Source organism: Salmo salar, chromosome ssa20 (genome assembly GCF_905237065.1).
Source record: "Salmo salar chromosome ssa20, Ssal_v3.1, whole genome shotgun sequence".
NCBI classification, from domain to species: Eukaryota; Metazoa; Chordata; class Actinopteri; order Salmoniformes; family Salmonidae; genus Salmo; species Salmo salar.
The window spans coordinates 67,159,502-67,177,008 of record NC_059461.1 but is presented as its reverse complement, the minus strand read 5'-3'; the positions used below and the strand labels follow the sequence as shown (position 1 = coordinate 67,177,008).

The 17,507-nt window shown below is 43.1% G+C and overlaps 1 protein-coding gene across 1 annotated transcript in view; it reads left to right on the top strand.

Moving 5' to 3' along the window:
- Positions 1-3,439: 3,439 nt before the first annotated feature.
- The window catches only part of LOC106581132 (mediator of RNA polymerase II transcription subunit 13-like), a 31,887-nt gene continuing 17,819 nt past the window's right edge, over positions 3,440-17,507 (top strand). The window contains exons 1-10 of the mRNA XM_014162953.2: positions 3,440-4,131; positions 5,411-5,645; positions 6,459-6,627; positions 11,549-11,694; positions 11,920-12,117; positions 12,262-12,447; positions 14,838-14,997; positions 15,102-15,218; positions 16,305-16,985; positions 17,175-17,391. Of these exons, the coding sequence (XP_014018428.2) occupies positions 4,066-4,131; positions 5,411-5,645; positions 6,459-6,627; positions 11,549-11,694; positions 11,920-12,117; positions 12,262-12,447; positions 14,838-14,997; positions 15,102-15,218; positions 16,305-16,985; positions 17,175-17,391 (2,175 nt within the window). The 5' untranslated portion in view covers positions 3,440-4,065. The remainder of the gene's footprint in view (positions 4,132-5,410; positions 5,646-6,458; positions 6,628-11,548; positions 11,695-11,919; positions 12,118-12,261; positions 12,448-14,837; positions 14,998-15,101; positions 15,219-16,304; positions 16,986-17,174; positions 17,392-17,507) is intronic.

The window sequence follows — 17,507 nt, the reverse complement described above, 5'->3', positions numbered from 1 at the left end:
AGTGGGACAGAAGTTTACATACACTCAATTAGTATTTGGTAGCATTGCCTTTAAATTGTTTAACTTGGGTCAAACATTTCGGGTAGCCTTCCACAAGCTTCCCACAATAAGTTGGGTGAATTTTGGCCCATTCCTCCTGACAGAGCTGGTGTAACTGAGTCAGGTTTGTAGGCCTCCTTGCTCGCACATGCTTTTTCAGTTCTGCCCACAAATTTTCTATTGGATTGAGGTCAGGGTTTTGTGATGGCCACTCCAATACCTTGACTTTGTTGTCCTTAAGCCATTTTGCCACAACTTTGGAAGTATGCTGGGGGTCATTGTCCATTTGGAAGACCCATTTGCAACCAAGTTTTAACTTACTGACTGATGTCTTGAGATGTTGCTTCAATATATCCACGTAATTTTCCATCCTCATGACGCCATCTATTTTGTGAAGTGCACCAGTCCCTCCTGCAGCAAAGCACCCCCACAACATGATGCTGCCACCCCCGTGCTTTACGGTTGGGATGGTGTTCTTCGGCTTCGCAAGCCTCCCCCTTTTTCCTCCAAACATAACAATGGTCATTATGGTCAAACAGTTCTATTTTTGTTTCATCAGACCAGAGGACATTTCTCCAAAAAGTACGATCTTTGTCCCCATGTGCAGTTGCAAACTGTAGTCTGGCTTTTTTATGGCGGTTTTGGAGCAGTGGTGTCTTCCTTGCTGAGCGGCCTTTCAGGTTATGTCGATATAGGACTCAATTTGCTGTGGATATAGATACTTTTGTACCTGTTTCCTACAGCATCTTCACAAGGTCCTTTGCTGTTGTTCTGGGATTGATTTGCACTTTTCGCACCAAAGAACGCGTCTCCTTCCTGAGCGGTATGACAGCTGCGTGGTCCCATGGTGTTTATACTTGCCTACTACTGTTTGTACAGATGAATGTGGTATCTTCAGGCGTTTGGAAATTGTTCCCAAGGATGAACCAGACTTGTGGAAGTCTACAATTTTTTTTCTGAGGTCTTCGCTGATTTCTTTACATTTTCCCATGATGTCAAGCAAAGAGGCACTGAGTTTCAAGGTAGGCCTTGAAATACATCCACAGGTACACCTCCAATTGACTCAAATCATGTCAATTAGCCTATCAGAAGCTTCTAAAGCCATGACATAATTTTCTGGAATTTTCCAAGCTGTTTAAAGGCACAGTCAACTTAGCGTATGTACACTTCTGACCCACTGGAATTGTGATACAGTGAAATAATCTGTCTGTAAACAATTGTTGGAAAAATTACTTGTGTCATGCACAAAGTAGATGTCCTAACCGACTTGCCAAAACTATAGTTTGTTAACAAGAAATTTGTGGAGTGGTTGAAAAACGAGTTTTAATGACTCCAACCTAAGTGTATGTAAACTTCTGACTTCGATGGTATTTATATATAAAAAAGTGTAGGTCAAATAGCCCATTGCAGAGCTTGGAGGTGTGTTTTGTATCATTGTCCTGTTGAAAAACAAATGATAGTCCCACTAAGTGCAAACCAGATGGTTTCGCTGCAGAATGCTGTGGTAGCCATGCTGGTTAAGTGTTCCTTGAATTCTAAATACATCACTGTCAGTGTCACCAGCAATGCACCATCACACCTCCTCTATGCTTCACGGTGGGAACCACACATGCGAAGATCATCCGTTCACCGACTCTGCGTCTCACAAAGACACGGCGGTTGGATCCAAAAATCTCCCATTTGGACTCATCAAACCAAAGGACAGATTTCCACCATTCTAATGTCCATTGCTCGTGTTTCTTGTTCCAAGCAAGTCTCTTCTTATTATTGATGTCCTTTAGTAGTGGTTTCTTTGCAGCAATTTGACCATGAAGGCCTGATTCACGCAGACTCCTCTGAACAGTTGATGTTGAGATGTGTCTGTTACTTGAACTCTGTGAAGCATTTATTTGGGCTGCAATTTCTGAGGCTGGTAACTCTAATGAACGTATCCTCTGCAGCAGAGGTAACTCTGGGTCTTCCTTTCCTGTGGCGTTCCCCATGAGAGCCAGTTTCATCATAGCACTTTGTGGTTTTTGCGACTGCATTTGAAGAAACTGTCAAAGTTATTGAAATGTTCCATATTGACTGTCCTTCATGTCTTAAAGTAATGATGGACTGTCATTTCATTTTGCCTATTTGAGCTGTTCTTGCCATAATATGGACTTGGTCTTTTACCAAATAGGGCCATCTTCTGTATACCACCCCTACCTTGTCACAACACAACTGATTGTCTCAAACCCATTATGAAGGAAAGGAATTCCGCAAATGAGGTTTTAACAAGGCACACCTGTTAATTGAAATGCATTCCAGGTGACTACCTCATTAAGCTGGTTAAGAGAATGCCAAGAGTGTGCAAAGCTGTCATCAAGGTAAAGGGTGGCTACTTTGAAGAATCTCAAATATAAAATATATTTTGATTTGTTTAACACTTTTTTGGTGACTACATGATTCCATTTGTTATTTCATAGTTTTGATGCCTTCACTATTATTCTACAATGTAGAAAATAGTAAGAAAGAAAGAAAAACCATTGAATGACTAGGTGTGTCCAAACTTTTGACTGGTACTGTACATTGGATGCAAGAGTTTCACTCGTGACAAACATAAAATAATCAACAAGGGTGCTTTCTGTCACTCTACAACTGAAATTGTATGGGGAATATTTGACAAATGTATTCTGATAGCTGTAACAGTAATCTCCAAAATAATTATGGATGTGAATTAATAAATCTATTTGTAGACACTAGAGTGCCCTGGAAATTAAACATTATACCCTCATGTCATCAGCTGGAGTTGAAAGTATGCCAACTTCTGTCAGCGCTCCCCCAAACAGTTATGTGTATGTTTGAGATATGATTCCCCCTCCTTAACCTCTATTTACCCTTTTCTCTACCTTATGTCATATTCCCCTCTAATAAAGAACAGGGGAAAACTTGCAAAAATGCTAACATTTAGTAAAACTGTCCTATTGTGCCCTGTTTTGGTGACATATTTTACAGTAGTTCTGTATTTTTATTTAACTAGGCAAGTCAGTTCAGAACAAATTCTTATTTACAATGACGGCCTAGGAACAGTGGGTTAACTGCCTTGTTCAGGGGCAGAACGACAGATTTTTATCTTGTCAACTCGGGAATTCGATCAAGCAACCTTTCGGTTACTGGCCCAACGCTCTAACCACTAGGCTACCTGAAGTGGATTAGCTGCGATTGACTGACTGGGACTAGGATGAGAGTTTCCGTTTTTTTTACTATTTCCATTAGATTATGGTTGGCTGGAGCCTGAAAACATAATGATCATTATAGGATGAGATTGGCTTGATACAAAGATGTCTTTGGTTTGATCAGTAAACTCAGTTACGAGCTATCAGTTATAGTGTGACGCCCCCCCCCATTACCACAAATTGGCCAATGGGAGTTGGGAGGCAGAGTTGTCCTCTTGGCCGCCATTAAAGAATTCAATCCTTGAATTCAAATGGCAACCTGCAAGACCCGAGAATCAGTAAACGCAAATGCTTACCCTTACTGGACATTTACATCGTGATGTCAGTATTTTAGTGAAAGTTTTGATAGTTTTATCGGATTCCGGAGACTATGGGGAATGTAAGGGTGGTGTTAGCTAACTGTTTTATTTAGTCTGACTTGGCTATGTTAGCTTAACTCGGGGAGGGGAGCGTTTCTTTGCTCTGAACTTGTTTTAGATTACATCACTTCATGGTGAGGCTGTGGTATGGTTCGTGTATATATTTTAGTTAACGTATTGTGAAGTAAAGTAAGAAAACGGACTCGAAGTGGGGGTTGATGAATTTGTTAGCGTAGAAAGCTAACTAGCTAGTTGTGCTAGCTGGCTATTAAGACAGCGAGACTGTTTAGCCAGCAAGAAGCTAGCATAGTGGCTAGGCATCAACCGGTTGTATAAATAACTAGCAAGTTAGCATCTTAGTTTTCTGGGTTAGTTGACTAAATACTCAATATCCAGATCAAATAACTTAGCTGAATATTGCTCTTCTCGGTAACTGAGACGATGGATTGTTCAACCACGCTGTGAGGATGAGTTCATGTTTTGTACCAAACGGGGCCAGTTTGGAGGACTGCCACTCCAACCTATTTTGCCTGGTAAGTGATTAAACTATGTTGGCATGCTAACGTTAGCTAGCTCAAACTGAGGCCATAAAGCCATTTTGGCTAGGTAGCCAGCAAGCTAAACCGCTTGAGTACAGCTGACTGGAGGCGTCAAGGCCTGTTCTAGATTACTGGCTAATGCAATTTTGCAAGTGAGTTAACTGTAGTTAGCCAACATTAATACTTTGTTGATACGATGTTAGTTTATAGCAATTGAAGTCAACCAGATTCAACTACAAACATACTTACTTAGCTAGCTATCATTTCGCTAGCTAGCTAATGATGGCTAACTGGCTTGCAAGGTTCAGGTTATTTTGTGAGGTTGTCTGTCGTTGTGAGATGTTAATGATTCTTCTTCACCTCATTACCATTGGCTATATATTTGATTTTAATTTATTCTATCCAACTAACTGTTACTTAGCAACTAGTCATAGTGTACATTAGCGTTTGTTTACAACTTGATGCTTGGTTAGTTAGTTATGGTTAACTTTTTAGGCCAACAATATGAGCCTATGACTAGGTCTACAGTATTGTTTTCTTCAGTGAGCATTCCTATCACCAGTGCTGTCAACTACAACTCATGAAGCTAGTGAGTTGCACACTTCCTCATTGTAGTGTTATGTGGTACTCCTTTCAACAGGGTACCCAGACAAGTGTACCCTATATGAACTATAGGCCAATAGTTTTAGTGATTCTGAAACTGTATATTTTATTAAAACTAAGAAATGTCTTGTCATATTTTGAATTGATTCTATATTCTTGTTCTAGAAAATGTTGCATAGCATTCGAAGGTATTCTATATTGAGTATTCTAGGTAATAACCATTGGCACTAAATACTTTGATAGAAATGGGTTTCTCGCCCTTTGAACCCTAAAGACTAATGATTTGGAAGGTTAGGTTGCACTCAAAGGAACAACTGCATCCTTTACATTTTGTATTTGGAGGTACTTCACACTGGTTAGATAAAGCAGCTGTTAAAGTTGTCCCAGGAGTTAGGCTACTACTGCACTGCTTTACATTCAGCCGGCTTGCATCCTGTCTCTGGGCCAATCCCAAATGGACCCTACGCACTTTCGGAGATCTGCAAGGAAGTGGGTGGTATAAGCAATATGGTGAAACTTCCATCGAGCCTATCAGAGGGCAAGGTGGAGCTATTAACATATTAGTTGCACCTGTCAAATCCTCTCAGATCTCTACAAGTGCATAGGTTCTAGTGTCCATTTGGGATTGGACCTCTGTCTCAGCTCTCTCTTTTCCCACCCCATCCCCCAGGCTGACCTGACTGGGATAAAATGGCGACGTTTTGTGTGGCAAGGGCCCACCTCCTCGCCCATCCTCTTTCCCGTGACAGAGGAAGACCCCATCCTGTGCAGCTTCAGCCGGTGCCTGGCGGCCGACGTGCTAAGCGTGTGGCGGAGGCACCACACCCCGGGTCGCCGTGAGCTCTGGCTTTTCTGGTGGGGGGATGACCCCAGCTTCGCTGAACTCATCCACCACGATCTGTCAAGTAAGGGCAAGCCTCTGCTACGGGAAGAGATGTTTGTGGCTCACATGGCATTGGAGTTAGGATAAACTCTGACTTTTGGGAGAGAGGCTGCCAGAGTCATGCAAGGCACTGCTCAGATGAGTAGTCCAGTAGTCCACAGCCTGACGCAGTTCAATGACTACCTGCATCTTTCACTACCAAAAGATGCAAGTAGTTTACATGTCGGGCCTACAGTTTTAAGGTCTACTTGTTGTTGGGAGGGGGTTTGCACACCACGATACCGGTCAGCTGAAAGCCTAAATCATAAAGTCGCAGCTCCTGTTACAGTAGTTAGCTGCCTACAGGGTGAAGCTAAGTGGCTGCCTGGTGGCTAGATCTTATAGTCCTTGCCACTGATAAAACAAAGTGAACATTTTTGTTTAGTATCTATGCTACACTAGTCAAGTGAAATTCCCTTTTGTATCCCCACCACCCGTCAAACTGTTGCAACAGTTCATCATGAAAGCTTAAAGGGAAACTCCACTCAAATGATGTTTTGGATATGATGCATCATGATTATGTGGGTGGTGACGCTTTGCTTCTTGAATGTCCATGAAAGCTACACAGTTTGACGACTGTTTTTGAGTGGATTTTCCCTTTAACATATTATTTACATGGTTGCATAATGTGTTGAGTTCCATCGTAAACATTGGCAGATGGTCAAAAATTCCTATCCAATCTTGTTTGAACCCATAACAAATGGCAACACCACCAATCCTTGTTCTTGTTTACAGTTGTGATGTTGATGGAGCATTCAGCAGCTATCTGACTGTCTTTGCTCTCTCCCTGGCTCAGGTGAAGAGGAAGGCGAGTGGGAGAGCGGGTTGTCCTACGAGTGCCGCACACTCCTGTTCAAAGCTGTCCACAACCTGCTGGAGCGTTGCCTCATGAACCGCAGCTTTGTCCGTATTGGCAAGTGGTTTGTCAAGCCCTACGAGAAGGATGAGAAGCCCATCAGTAAGAGGTAAGAGTCCCCATATTAACCCTCTTCTGTAACCAGTGCATTGATATCTTCATCAGTTTTGCGGAGTGCTGTGGTGACTTTCTAGTAAATTTCTACAGCAGGTCAACCAGGCATCCTCATCCAGTGTAATTCCTTATTGGTTTTAGTAATGTATTGCACTGGATTAAAAACATCTGCCAAGAAAGTAAATTGGTTGGCCACAAATGTAGGCCTATAGTAAATTGAGTGAATGCCAATGGAAGTTGTTAATGACGTGCATTAATGTCTAGTGTGAAATTCAGCCGTTTCTGACATGCTGAACACACCGCTCGCGTTACAAAATAAATGTACACGTTATTCGACTATTTCATCCAAACTGCTCGCTCGCGTCATCAAGCGTCTGCATAGCCAGGCTCTAAAATAGAACTTTGTTCTATTTTTGACGCACTGCAAGCCCCGCCTGTCCCATCTCCTCATTGTTTTTTTGGATCATATACCCACGTGGGTGATTGAAAGATGAAATGATGTCCACAGTCCAGTTGGTGGTGGTAATGCACCTTATATGGCGGTCGGCAATCAACTTTTTAAACTCCAAAGAAGAAGACTGAAGGAGGAGCGATAACTAGAAACTAACTAGGTTTAACCTTTTATCTCTGGAATAATTGTCGGAGTAGAGGACCTTGTGCGTTTCATGTAAAATAACCCAATGTTTATATCCCAGGACAAATTAGCTAGCAACGGCAAGCTAGCTAGCTGAATTGCAATGAATGTTTCATGTGTTTCGACCTGTCCAAAATGAGTATAGTTGGTTCAGAGTTTGTTTTGATATTTCAACCTGCGTGTCCTGATCGTGTCTGGTGTGGCTGGACATAATCAACATTTGTGTGATGGCGGACCCACTCACGTGCCTGATCTTGTCAGCATGTGAATGTGATAGTTTTCCTTTTACTTGATGTTCGGGCATATGCTTTGTAACACACAGGCCATAGAAATGTACACACTTCGTCATTGACTCCCTATCTGACGCTTTTGTCCCTTATGATTTATTCTTGAAATAAACCCTGAGGTTCATTGGATAGATGGATTCAGTGAAATCCCCCTAGGACACTTGGCTCTTCAAAGGCAGCATATGTTTAGTAGCCATTCACATGTCCACTTCAGTATCCTTTTCTGTTAATAGCCCTGCTGGATTACTTCTTGGATGTCTGGAGAGTTTCCTGTTGTCCGTAGATAGTATTTTATTGGGGGCAGGTGAATGTATACTTGTTCACGTGAGTCAGCCCTGCACAGATTCTAATCTATAAATTACCTCAGATTCCAGACAACTACTACACTGCCATTAGATATTTTGGAAACATTAGGGAATCTATGCGGAGCCTATCTCAGGCTGAACAAGCAGCAGATAATTATTTTCTGCTGCTGAGAGTAGACATGCATACTGTATTCATTTTTGCCCTGTTATGCGTCAGCATGCTTTAGTTTGCCTGGCGGCTAGGCTGACCCAACGAGTGTGCTCTCATAAGCCCTTAAAAGACCTTAGCTTGTAAAACGTGAAAAAAACACCAATAGTACTGTTTGTAAATTTGAGACGCCCTAGCCAGTATACACTTCCTCAAAATAGTCAGATTTATTCAAATAAATCTGTCATTCATTTTGAGGTTTTTGCAGAGAAGATCTTAGTCGAGCAATTTTACATCTAAGATGTTTGGTGTTGTATTTCTCAATGGAGGAGAAAAAAAAGTGCGCGAAAACATAAGTCTCCTTGAATGACAAAAAATACTTAATTGAAGAATCCCTACTGTTGACCAAACCTAGATGAAGGGGCGTAGACATTGACTTGCGCCCTGAAAAAATATACCCTAACAGCCTAAATAAATAAATAAAACCTTGACAAGTCCAAAACTAACAAAACCGTCACAAAATGTAGTCATAATATATGCAAGAACTCTTCGGCTGGGAAGCATGCAGGCGCTTTTAAGTGGAATGACATCACAGTTTTGGCTTCCCCTGCACTCAAATGGGGCCTGGGGGAATCCTGGAGAGCCCTAATGGGCTAATTTGAGCCCTGCCTGTTTTGTCTGCCCTGGTAATTCAAGCAGTGCATGATCACTGGGGTGTTAAGCTGTCATGGTGTGTTTACGGGTGTGAAGTGTGTGAGAATTGTCCACAATGTTCAGGTTGAAGACATCTACAAGTGGGTGTTGAAGAGCAGTGCCTCCTTGGACTTGGTGAAAATGAGAGTTGGTGTGTGAGTGAGATTCAGCGGTCTCACTGTCGCCTGTACTCTGTCTGGTCTTTGGAAAATGCTGAGTCTGCATTGTGGTTTTACACAAACCTTGTCAACAGGAACTATTTTGGTGTGTTTAGCCTGCTTGGCTGTGCAGCACTAGTGAGGAAATAAAGCCTTGTTTCAACATTTCAATTCTATAATAGTCTCTGTTATTTTTAACTAGGTGATCACATTTTGGCCTATTTAAGGAAAGTAGGTGTCTTGGAGGATCACTTTTAACTGAAACTAAAATAATCTGTCTGTTGTCCATGCTGGTTGAAGGCCAGGCCTCAGGCCTTAATGGCCATTTTCCTCACAGTAAGCAGTCATTGTGACCTGGAAGTAGGTTTTAATGGCTTATAAGTCAGTATGTGAGTAGAGCAGAGCGAGAAGCGGAGCGTGCCTAGGAGCGCTCTCTTCACCAGCTCAGGGCATGTCCGCCCCAGCATGCATTTGTAGTCTACTTGTGTGCTACTATAGCCCCTTGCTTTAGCTACTGTCATGGAGTTAGCTAAATATTTTCATAAAGAAACTAATAAAGCACACAAGTGCTAAATCAAGGTGACTTACAAAGATGAGTACCAAGAGAGGGAGTGCGGTGATTGTAGTGTCCACAACTAAAGAATCATTGTGGAATCTGAAGACACATATCCCAAAAGCAAGATGGTGTACTTATTGTGTGCACATGCTAAAATAAAGGAATGTGGTGGGTAGATAACTGTATCATTGTAGAAAAGTATTTGTAAACTAAAAATCAGATCTCTTAAATGTTTACTTCATTTCCGTTGTATTATTTATACAATAAGCCATAATTGATTTTGGCCTAATAGGCCTGGGATATTCCCACATTCAAGGAGCTTTCTGTTTTGATTGGGGCCAGTACAACAAAAGAAATGCATGAAATGTATGCATTCACTACTGTAAGTCGCTCTGGATAAGAGCGTCTGCTAAATGACTAAAATATAAATGTAAAAATGAAATGAAATAATGTACCCTACCAAAATAATGTATTTTAATTCCTCCTTCTGGCTACTGACCTGTTTAGTGTTTATATGCTGTTTAATATGACATGTAGCCTATTTGAAATGATGTTCGCTGCTTATATTTACTGTTTCATGTTTATTCAAGTACTTTTCATTCGAATCCATATGGTTTGGTTTCAATACTTAAAAACCAATTGCTAGGTCCAGGTAGTCACAAAAATAGATGGGTGTTGGTTAAATTGTGATTTTAAAGAACGGAGCGCATTTGGGCCAGCAGTTTTCTTTTCTTGTGGGCGGGTTTTAGCGGAGCGCCCTCATCGGGATTTCCAGCTGCTTTCTCTGTGGTGAAGACATGGGCCTGTCGCTCTAGGAACAGACCAATAGCCTGTCATACAGTCTTCAGTTGTATTTCTGGGATGTTGAGACTATTATCCTTCCAGCAAAGTACTGGAGCTGCTATCTATGTAACACAGACTGTAAAAGCTTTGATTGTAAAGATTAGTTTGACATTGATAACCCTGTCTTGTGCCTTCTCGTGCCAACATTCCCACCTTTTGATTGAACTTTATAGAAAATCAAGGTTTTTGTTATGATTTAACTGGAAAACGGGGGATTTTTCAGCCATTTTAATCCTTGGGCGGGCCACCTAAGCATCCAAACAGTAATTTAAAAAAAAAAATTCACTTTTGGGATGGACAAATGCTTTCGGTGTGAACTTAAAACCACATATAAAGTATGTTGAAAAGATAATAGACCTATTTTTTTGTAATAATGTCTTTGTTAGTTCTCAATCACCAACATAAAATCTAGACAGGGAAAATTGAAAATCCCCCAAATAATTAATTTAGCAGTCTTGATTTTATGTTTGAGCATAAGAACACAGCATTAGCCATGGCAAAATGCATACAATTGCAGGAAATTAACTTTAAAACTATAACATTCTCTCTACTCCATGGCAGAATATGTAGAAAATATATTTTTTGTAGCAAATTTCATGATCTCCACTACATGGTGAAAATTGTAGGATTGCAGATTGGCTTAAAAATACCTACACAGCCAAGATGGTGGTGTAGAGAGATTCAGCAGTGCCGACCGCACCCATTGCCACGCCACACCCACCACCTACGCTCCTTTTTGATCCAGAAGAAAACCCTGGAAGTATTTTTTTATTTTTTTTAATCCGTACATTTACTGTTGTTAACTGTTCAGTGTACGTATAACATGAGTGAGCCTCAGGCAGAAAGAAAGATGGCACCGATTGTAATAAACCAGTGTATCCTGACTTGCTCCGTCTGTCAAGAAATCATGCAAGAAGATCTTTACTCTGCATACAGCAGCAAATCTTTGTTTACCTTTCAGTTTCATTTCCAGCCCAAACGCTGCTAACAGCCTCATATGATTGTAGATTGTTTTGGTATAGTTTTTTTCTTTCATGTCTGAAGTGTCCTGTCAGGTCAAGGACAACAGACCTCCCTGTTAAACCATTTTAATTGTTCTCTTTTGCATTTAGGAAATCTGTAATTTTGTCCTGTTACCAGTGAATCCAAATGAGAATAAATCATTATTTTGCTTTCTGTATCTGATAAGACATTGAATCTTGTGTTTCACTCGGATTGCTTCTCTGAAGAATGTCTTACCTATATTTCCAGATGGATCTGAGACTGACTGTGTTTTTCCATCCCTTCTGCAGTGAACACCTGTCATGTGCGTTCACCTTCTTCCTGCACGGGGACAGTAATGTGTGCACCAGCGTAGAGATTGCCCAGCACCAGTCTGTCCAGCGGCTGAGTGAAGAGCACCTGAGCCTGGCACTGCAGAATGCCAGCCCCCTGCAAGGTGGGTCTTAACCAGCCATGGCCTATTGATACAACAGTTAAACTACCTGTCATTGGTTAGATACTGTAATTTCCATAGATATTAATGATCTTTTTTTGTCAAAGGCAATGTCGCTGAAGTATTTATAATTCAAGCATAGTCTAGCCTGCTCTTATAATTCATTTATCTCTAGTCAAGACTCTATTCTGACCTGTGCTTACCTCACTTCATATCCCCTTTCTACAGTCATCTTGAGTCCATACGGTCTGAACGGGACGGTCACGGGCCAGTCCTTCAAGATGTCTGACCACCCCACCCAGAAACTCATTGAGGAGTGGAGGCAGTTCTATCCCATCAGCCCCAGCGCCAAGGACCGCCCCGAGGACAAGATGAAGGATGCAGACTGGGAGGACGACTCACTAGCAGCCGTGGAGGTCCTTGTTGGTAAGATGGGGATGTTGCTACAGTTGAGTGTGTTGTCCAGTGTGTGGATGTGTTATTTTCATGGTTAGTATGTGGTATTGCAATTGTGTGTGTTTTCTGAAGGAGGCTGTCACTGACTAAATGTGTTGTGCTGATCTGTTCCAGCTGGAGTGAGGATGGTGTACCCTGCCTGTCTAGTACTGGTTCCCCAGTCAGACCTCCCTGCCCTAGCCCCCCAGGGCTCAGCCAACCCCTCAGCCATCCTGTGTGAGGGCCAGGGGGCCCACAGAGACCCTGCCATGTCCTCTGTCACCCTTACCCCTCCCACATCACCAGAGGAGGCCCAAACAGGTAGCCTTACCATTTACTAATTAGTCTATTAGCACCACAAACACTGCAGGTGAAATAGGGTATGAGTAGCTGTCTGGCTTCAGTGTCCATCTTTTGAATGATTGAACCTGAACGCATCAATGTTTAATTATTTTATAAAACCCTTTTTACAAATTGCTTATACAGATACTCAGCCTAAAACCTCAAAGAGCAAGCAATGCAGAAGCACAGTGGCTAGGAAAAACTCCCTAGATGGGTACATGAAACTCATAACTGATTATTTTGGTAAGAAGGATTTACTAATACTGAGTATTATATTCATTTATACAATGGGTGGGTCTAATCCTGGATGCTGATTGGTTAAATACCGCCTTCCAGGCGATGTCTATTCCAGAAGTTACCACTGGCTAAATCTATGACGTTGTAATGCCTATTTACTGTTTCATCTGACTGTTCAATCCACTGTCTCATCAGCCCAGCCAGGCAATTTATGTAATAGATCTACACTAAAAGATTTGTATTAAGGAGACTTGTATTAACCTTGCTGTCGGTCTCTGACATTTGCAACATTGTTTCAATATTACATTCGATTTCCAGCTGTCCCATAGTAATGAACGTGTCTGATGTCAGGACGAGCCAGTCAATTATCATGAATCGGCATAATAAACTCAGCAAAAAAATAATCTTCCCCTTTTCAGGACCCTGACTTTCAAAGATAATTGGATTTTTACGAATTAACTTCACAGATCTTCATTGTAAAGGGTTTAAACACTGTTTCCCATGCTTGTTCAATGAACCATAAACCATTAATCAACATGCACCTGTGGAACGGTCATTAAGACACTAACAGCTTACAGACGGTAGGCAATTAAGGTCTTGTAGGCCTGTTGTAAGGCAGTTCCTCACCAGACATCACTGGCAACAACGTCGCCTATGGGCACAAACCCACCGTCGCAGGGACCAGACAGGACTGACAAAAAGTGCTCTTCACTGATGAGTCGCGGTTTTGTCTCACCGGGGTGATGGTCGGATTCGCGTTTATCGTCGAAGGAATGAGCGTTACACCAAGGCCTGTACTCTGGAGCGGGATCGATTTGGAGGTGGAGGGTCAGTCATGGTCTGGGGCGATGTGTCACAGCATCATCGGACTGAGCTTGTTGTCATTGCAGGCAATCTCAACACTGTGCGTTACAGGGAAGACATCCTCCTCTGTCATGTGGTACCCTTCCTGCAGGCTCATCCTGACATGACCCTCCAGCATGACAATGCCACCAGCCATACTGCTCGTTCTGTGCGTGATTTCCTGCAAGACAGGAATATCAGTGCCCTGCCATGGCCAGTGAAGAGCACGGATCTCAATCCCATTGAGCACGTCTAGGACCTGTTGGATCGGAGGGTGAGGGCTAGGGTCATTCCCCCCAGAAATGTCCGGGAACTTGCCGGTGCCTTGGTGGAAGAGTGGGAGTAACATCTCACAGCAGGAACTGGCAAATCTGGTGCAGTCCACGAGGAGGAGATGCACTGCAGTACTTAATATCTGCTGTGGCCACCAGCTGCATTGACTGTTACTTTTGATTTTGACCCCCCCCCCCCTTGTTCAGGGACACATTCCAATTATGCTAGTCACGTCTGTGGAACTTGTTCAGTTTGTCTCAGTTGTTGAATCTTATGTTCATACAAGTATTTACACGTTAAGTTTGCTGAAAATGAACGCAGTTGACAGTGAAAGGATGTTTCTTTTTTTGCTGAGTTTACATAAATGTCAATAGAAAATCACAAAATGCAGCTAGTTTGCTGTCATTCCAGCTTCAGTTTGAAGTTTTTGTTTTAGCTGTGCAGTTGGCAATCTGTTTTGAACAGTGGCCTGGCGAGAGAGCAAATGTTATATGCCAGGCGAAATCATTAGCGCGTTCATTGTTATGGATCTATCCCAAATTATTTTACTAGAAAAACAGCTTAAACAATATTCAGCTACTTTGCTGCTGTGCTGTTTGACGTGACTGTTAGCCAAAGTTGGCTGGCAAGCAAGCAAGGGATAAGAACGTTACCAGCCATCGTGGCACTTTTAGAACAAACGACTGGGTCGATCCATAGATTTAAAACAAAAATACTTTAACGACTGGTTCTAACCTAACCGATAGAACGAACAACCAGCCGGCACGGGTAGCAACCCTAGATTTGTGTCAGGACTATGTCTCGTGGAAGGATGAAATAGTATGAATAAATTGATCAGAATAACTTTAAATTAAAATATGTAAATTATTTGAGTATGTTGGTAACCAGTCTTATAAAAGTAACCAGTCTTAAGTGTTTCGTCTCTGGGCTAACACCTCTGCCAATACTGTATATCCTCCAAACACTGGCTTCTTGGGCATTATCACTTAAGTGTTTCTCTATCTTTTCTGCTGTAGATCATCAGGCAGCCCAGAGGTGGTTAAAGCTATGCTTGACAGTGGATGGTTTCAGCTCCAACAGCAGCGGTATCCACGGCAGCAAGATCCCCCGTAGGCTGGCTGCCCAGGTGGTGGAGAGCGTGTGGCAGGAGTGCACTACCAACCGGGCCCAGAGCAAGTATGTACACTACCCGTCACCTCACCCTACTGATTCATATCATACTACTGGTCTATTGAAGGAGAGTCTGTCTGCTGAGCTCTGTTTGTCTGGTTCTTTGTCAGGAGGAAGTTTGCTACATTGACCAATGGCACCTGTGAGGAGGAGGAGGAGGAGGGGGACAAAACGGGAGTATGGGATTTTGTGGAGTCATCGCATAGAGCACACTGCAACTGTTCAAGGTACTGTGGATCACGTTTGATTATAACGGTGGGGGTTTTAGGCCAGGGGTGTCAGACTCAATCACAGCACGGGCCATATTGAAAAAAAACACAATGAATTTACGGTCCAGACATGGCCTATGTTTGTTTTTAGAATTAAACGTGAATAGAACTGCAACCCAAACTGACCGTTTTTATAAAATAAATATGCCCCTTTATGATGTCCACTTATACATTTACATGGGATGCTGAATATAGCATTTTAACATAAATAATATTTGTCCAGCCTATGCTTGCAGATGTGCATTGGCTAACATGCTGTGCCCCAAATAAATAATATTTTAAGTGTTTTGTTGCATTTTTTTTTTTTTTTTTTTATAAACCGAAGCCAGAATTAAACATTTTAGTAGCTTAGGAGGACTGCCTGTGCCTTTCCCTCTGCTGTGCTGTAAATGGGACAGCATATCAAGCTGTAACTTCATAAAGTAGATGACTCAACCTTTAACTCGTACTCACGTGTGTCCTTTAGTATTCATTTATACTCGTGTGAATCCTTTATCTAATAACTTTTTGACATTCAAAATGGCATTGTCTGTAGGCTACAGCAATGACCTCTTGGAACTGAAACTTGGCATCAACATTTAGCCTACAACTTAAACTTTCGGTCTGGTATAAGATTCGGTCAGTACCATTAAGGAAAACAGCTTGGCTGCTGCAAATGTTTAGTGAGGTGATACAGCGCACTTGCTGGCTCCTGGTTGGGTGGGTGTATGTGTGGGTCTGGGAGGAGGGGTGTGTGTTTGGCAATGCACTGCCTTTGGAGCTCATCAAGTTGGCAGTGCTTGCTGGGACTTGTAGTGCAGAGCGTCGTGGGCGGTATGGAAGCAGGCCAAAATGAATTGACAACCCAAATCATTGTGCAAGCCAGATAGAAATGTGTCATGGGCCAGATCTGGCCTGCGGGCCTTGCTTGACATGTGTTTTAGGCTGATGTGAATTTTTCCCTGTAAACCACCAGAGTCCTTTAGGGGTCTGATTTTATCACAAACATCTTGGAAATGAACATTCAGTAAATTGCTATTCCAATATTTTGACTCTTCACCTCAGGCATAAAAACCAGAAGCAACGATCAGGCAGCACCTCAGGAAACCCGCCATCAGTGGGAAAGCCCCCACAGCCGCCACCCAAACACAAGCTGGGCGAGAAGTTGGAGAAGGGGGAGAAGCAGCAGAAGAGGCCCCAGACACCCTTTCACCACCGCAGCTATGTGTTTGAGGAGCAGGCCATGGAGCCCCGGAGGCTGTGTATGAGAACCCAGGATGAGGGACCCTACCCCAGCCTGCACCACATAGACACAGCCCCTTCCAAAGCCCCCATGTTGCACACCCACGGGACCCCCCAAGACCTGGCCGGCTCCCCCCAGCCCCCACCTCTCAGCCCCCACCCCTGCGAGCACGGAGAGGAAGACCCTGGGGCCATGAAGAGCTCCTCCACGCCCATCCACCAACACTTCTACCCCCCCTCCTCTGAGCCCTGCCTGCTGCCTCAGAAGACCTCATCTGATCTGCCCCTGCCTTTCCCCCCTGCCTACCCTGAATCCCTGGAACCCACTGCGTACGTGGGCTCAGCCATCAACCCCAACGAAGACTCAGCCCACAACCCCTGGAAGTACTTCAACCTGCCACGGAAGAAGGCCTCAGACTTCTTGACACCACTGCTGCCTGTGGACAAACTACAGGATGACTCTGGGGGAGGAGGAGGGCAGGAGAACATTGTCTCTGTCACAGAGTGAGTACACTACCCCATCCTCTCTTTCAAGATGTAATGATAAACCTTACTACAAGCACCAAGGTGATGAGTGGCTATGATAGATATTTGGGTTCTCCCTCTCTGTACATCCACTTTGAGCATTATATATGCAGTTTCCCCTCCTTTCACATGATTGCTGAACATCTACGTAACATTGTCTCCTCCCAGGTTGATGTCTGGCTCTGGCAGGCCTCTTAAGGTGTCTGACGACCTGGTGAGAACCTACACCCAGAGGAGGAACAGCCACCTGGCAGCTGCCATGGCTGATGAGGACCAGGAGGAGGAGCCAGACCCCTACGCCTTCGTGGAGGGAGACGAGGAGTTCACCTTCACTGACAAGAAGGACAAACCAGGCTCGGAGAGAGAGACCAGCAAGAGACACAAGGTGAGTATCAAACATGAGTTTCTAAGAATTAATTCCATAGTTATCCCTACACCCTTTTCCTAATCCTACCTAATGTGGTTGGATTTGTTAGTTCAGTTGACATGTGTATGCCACTG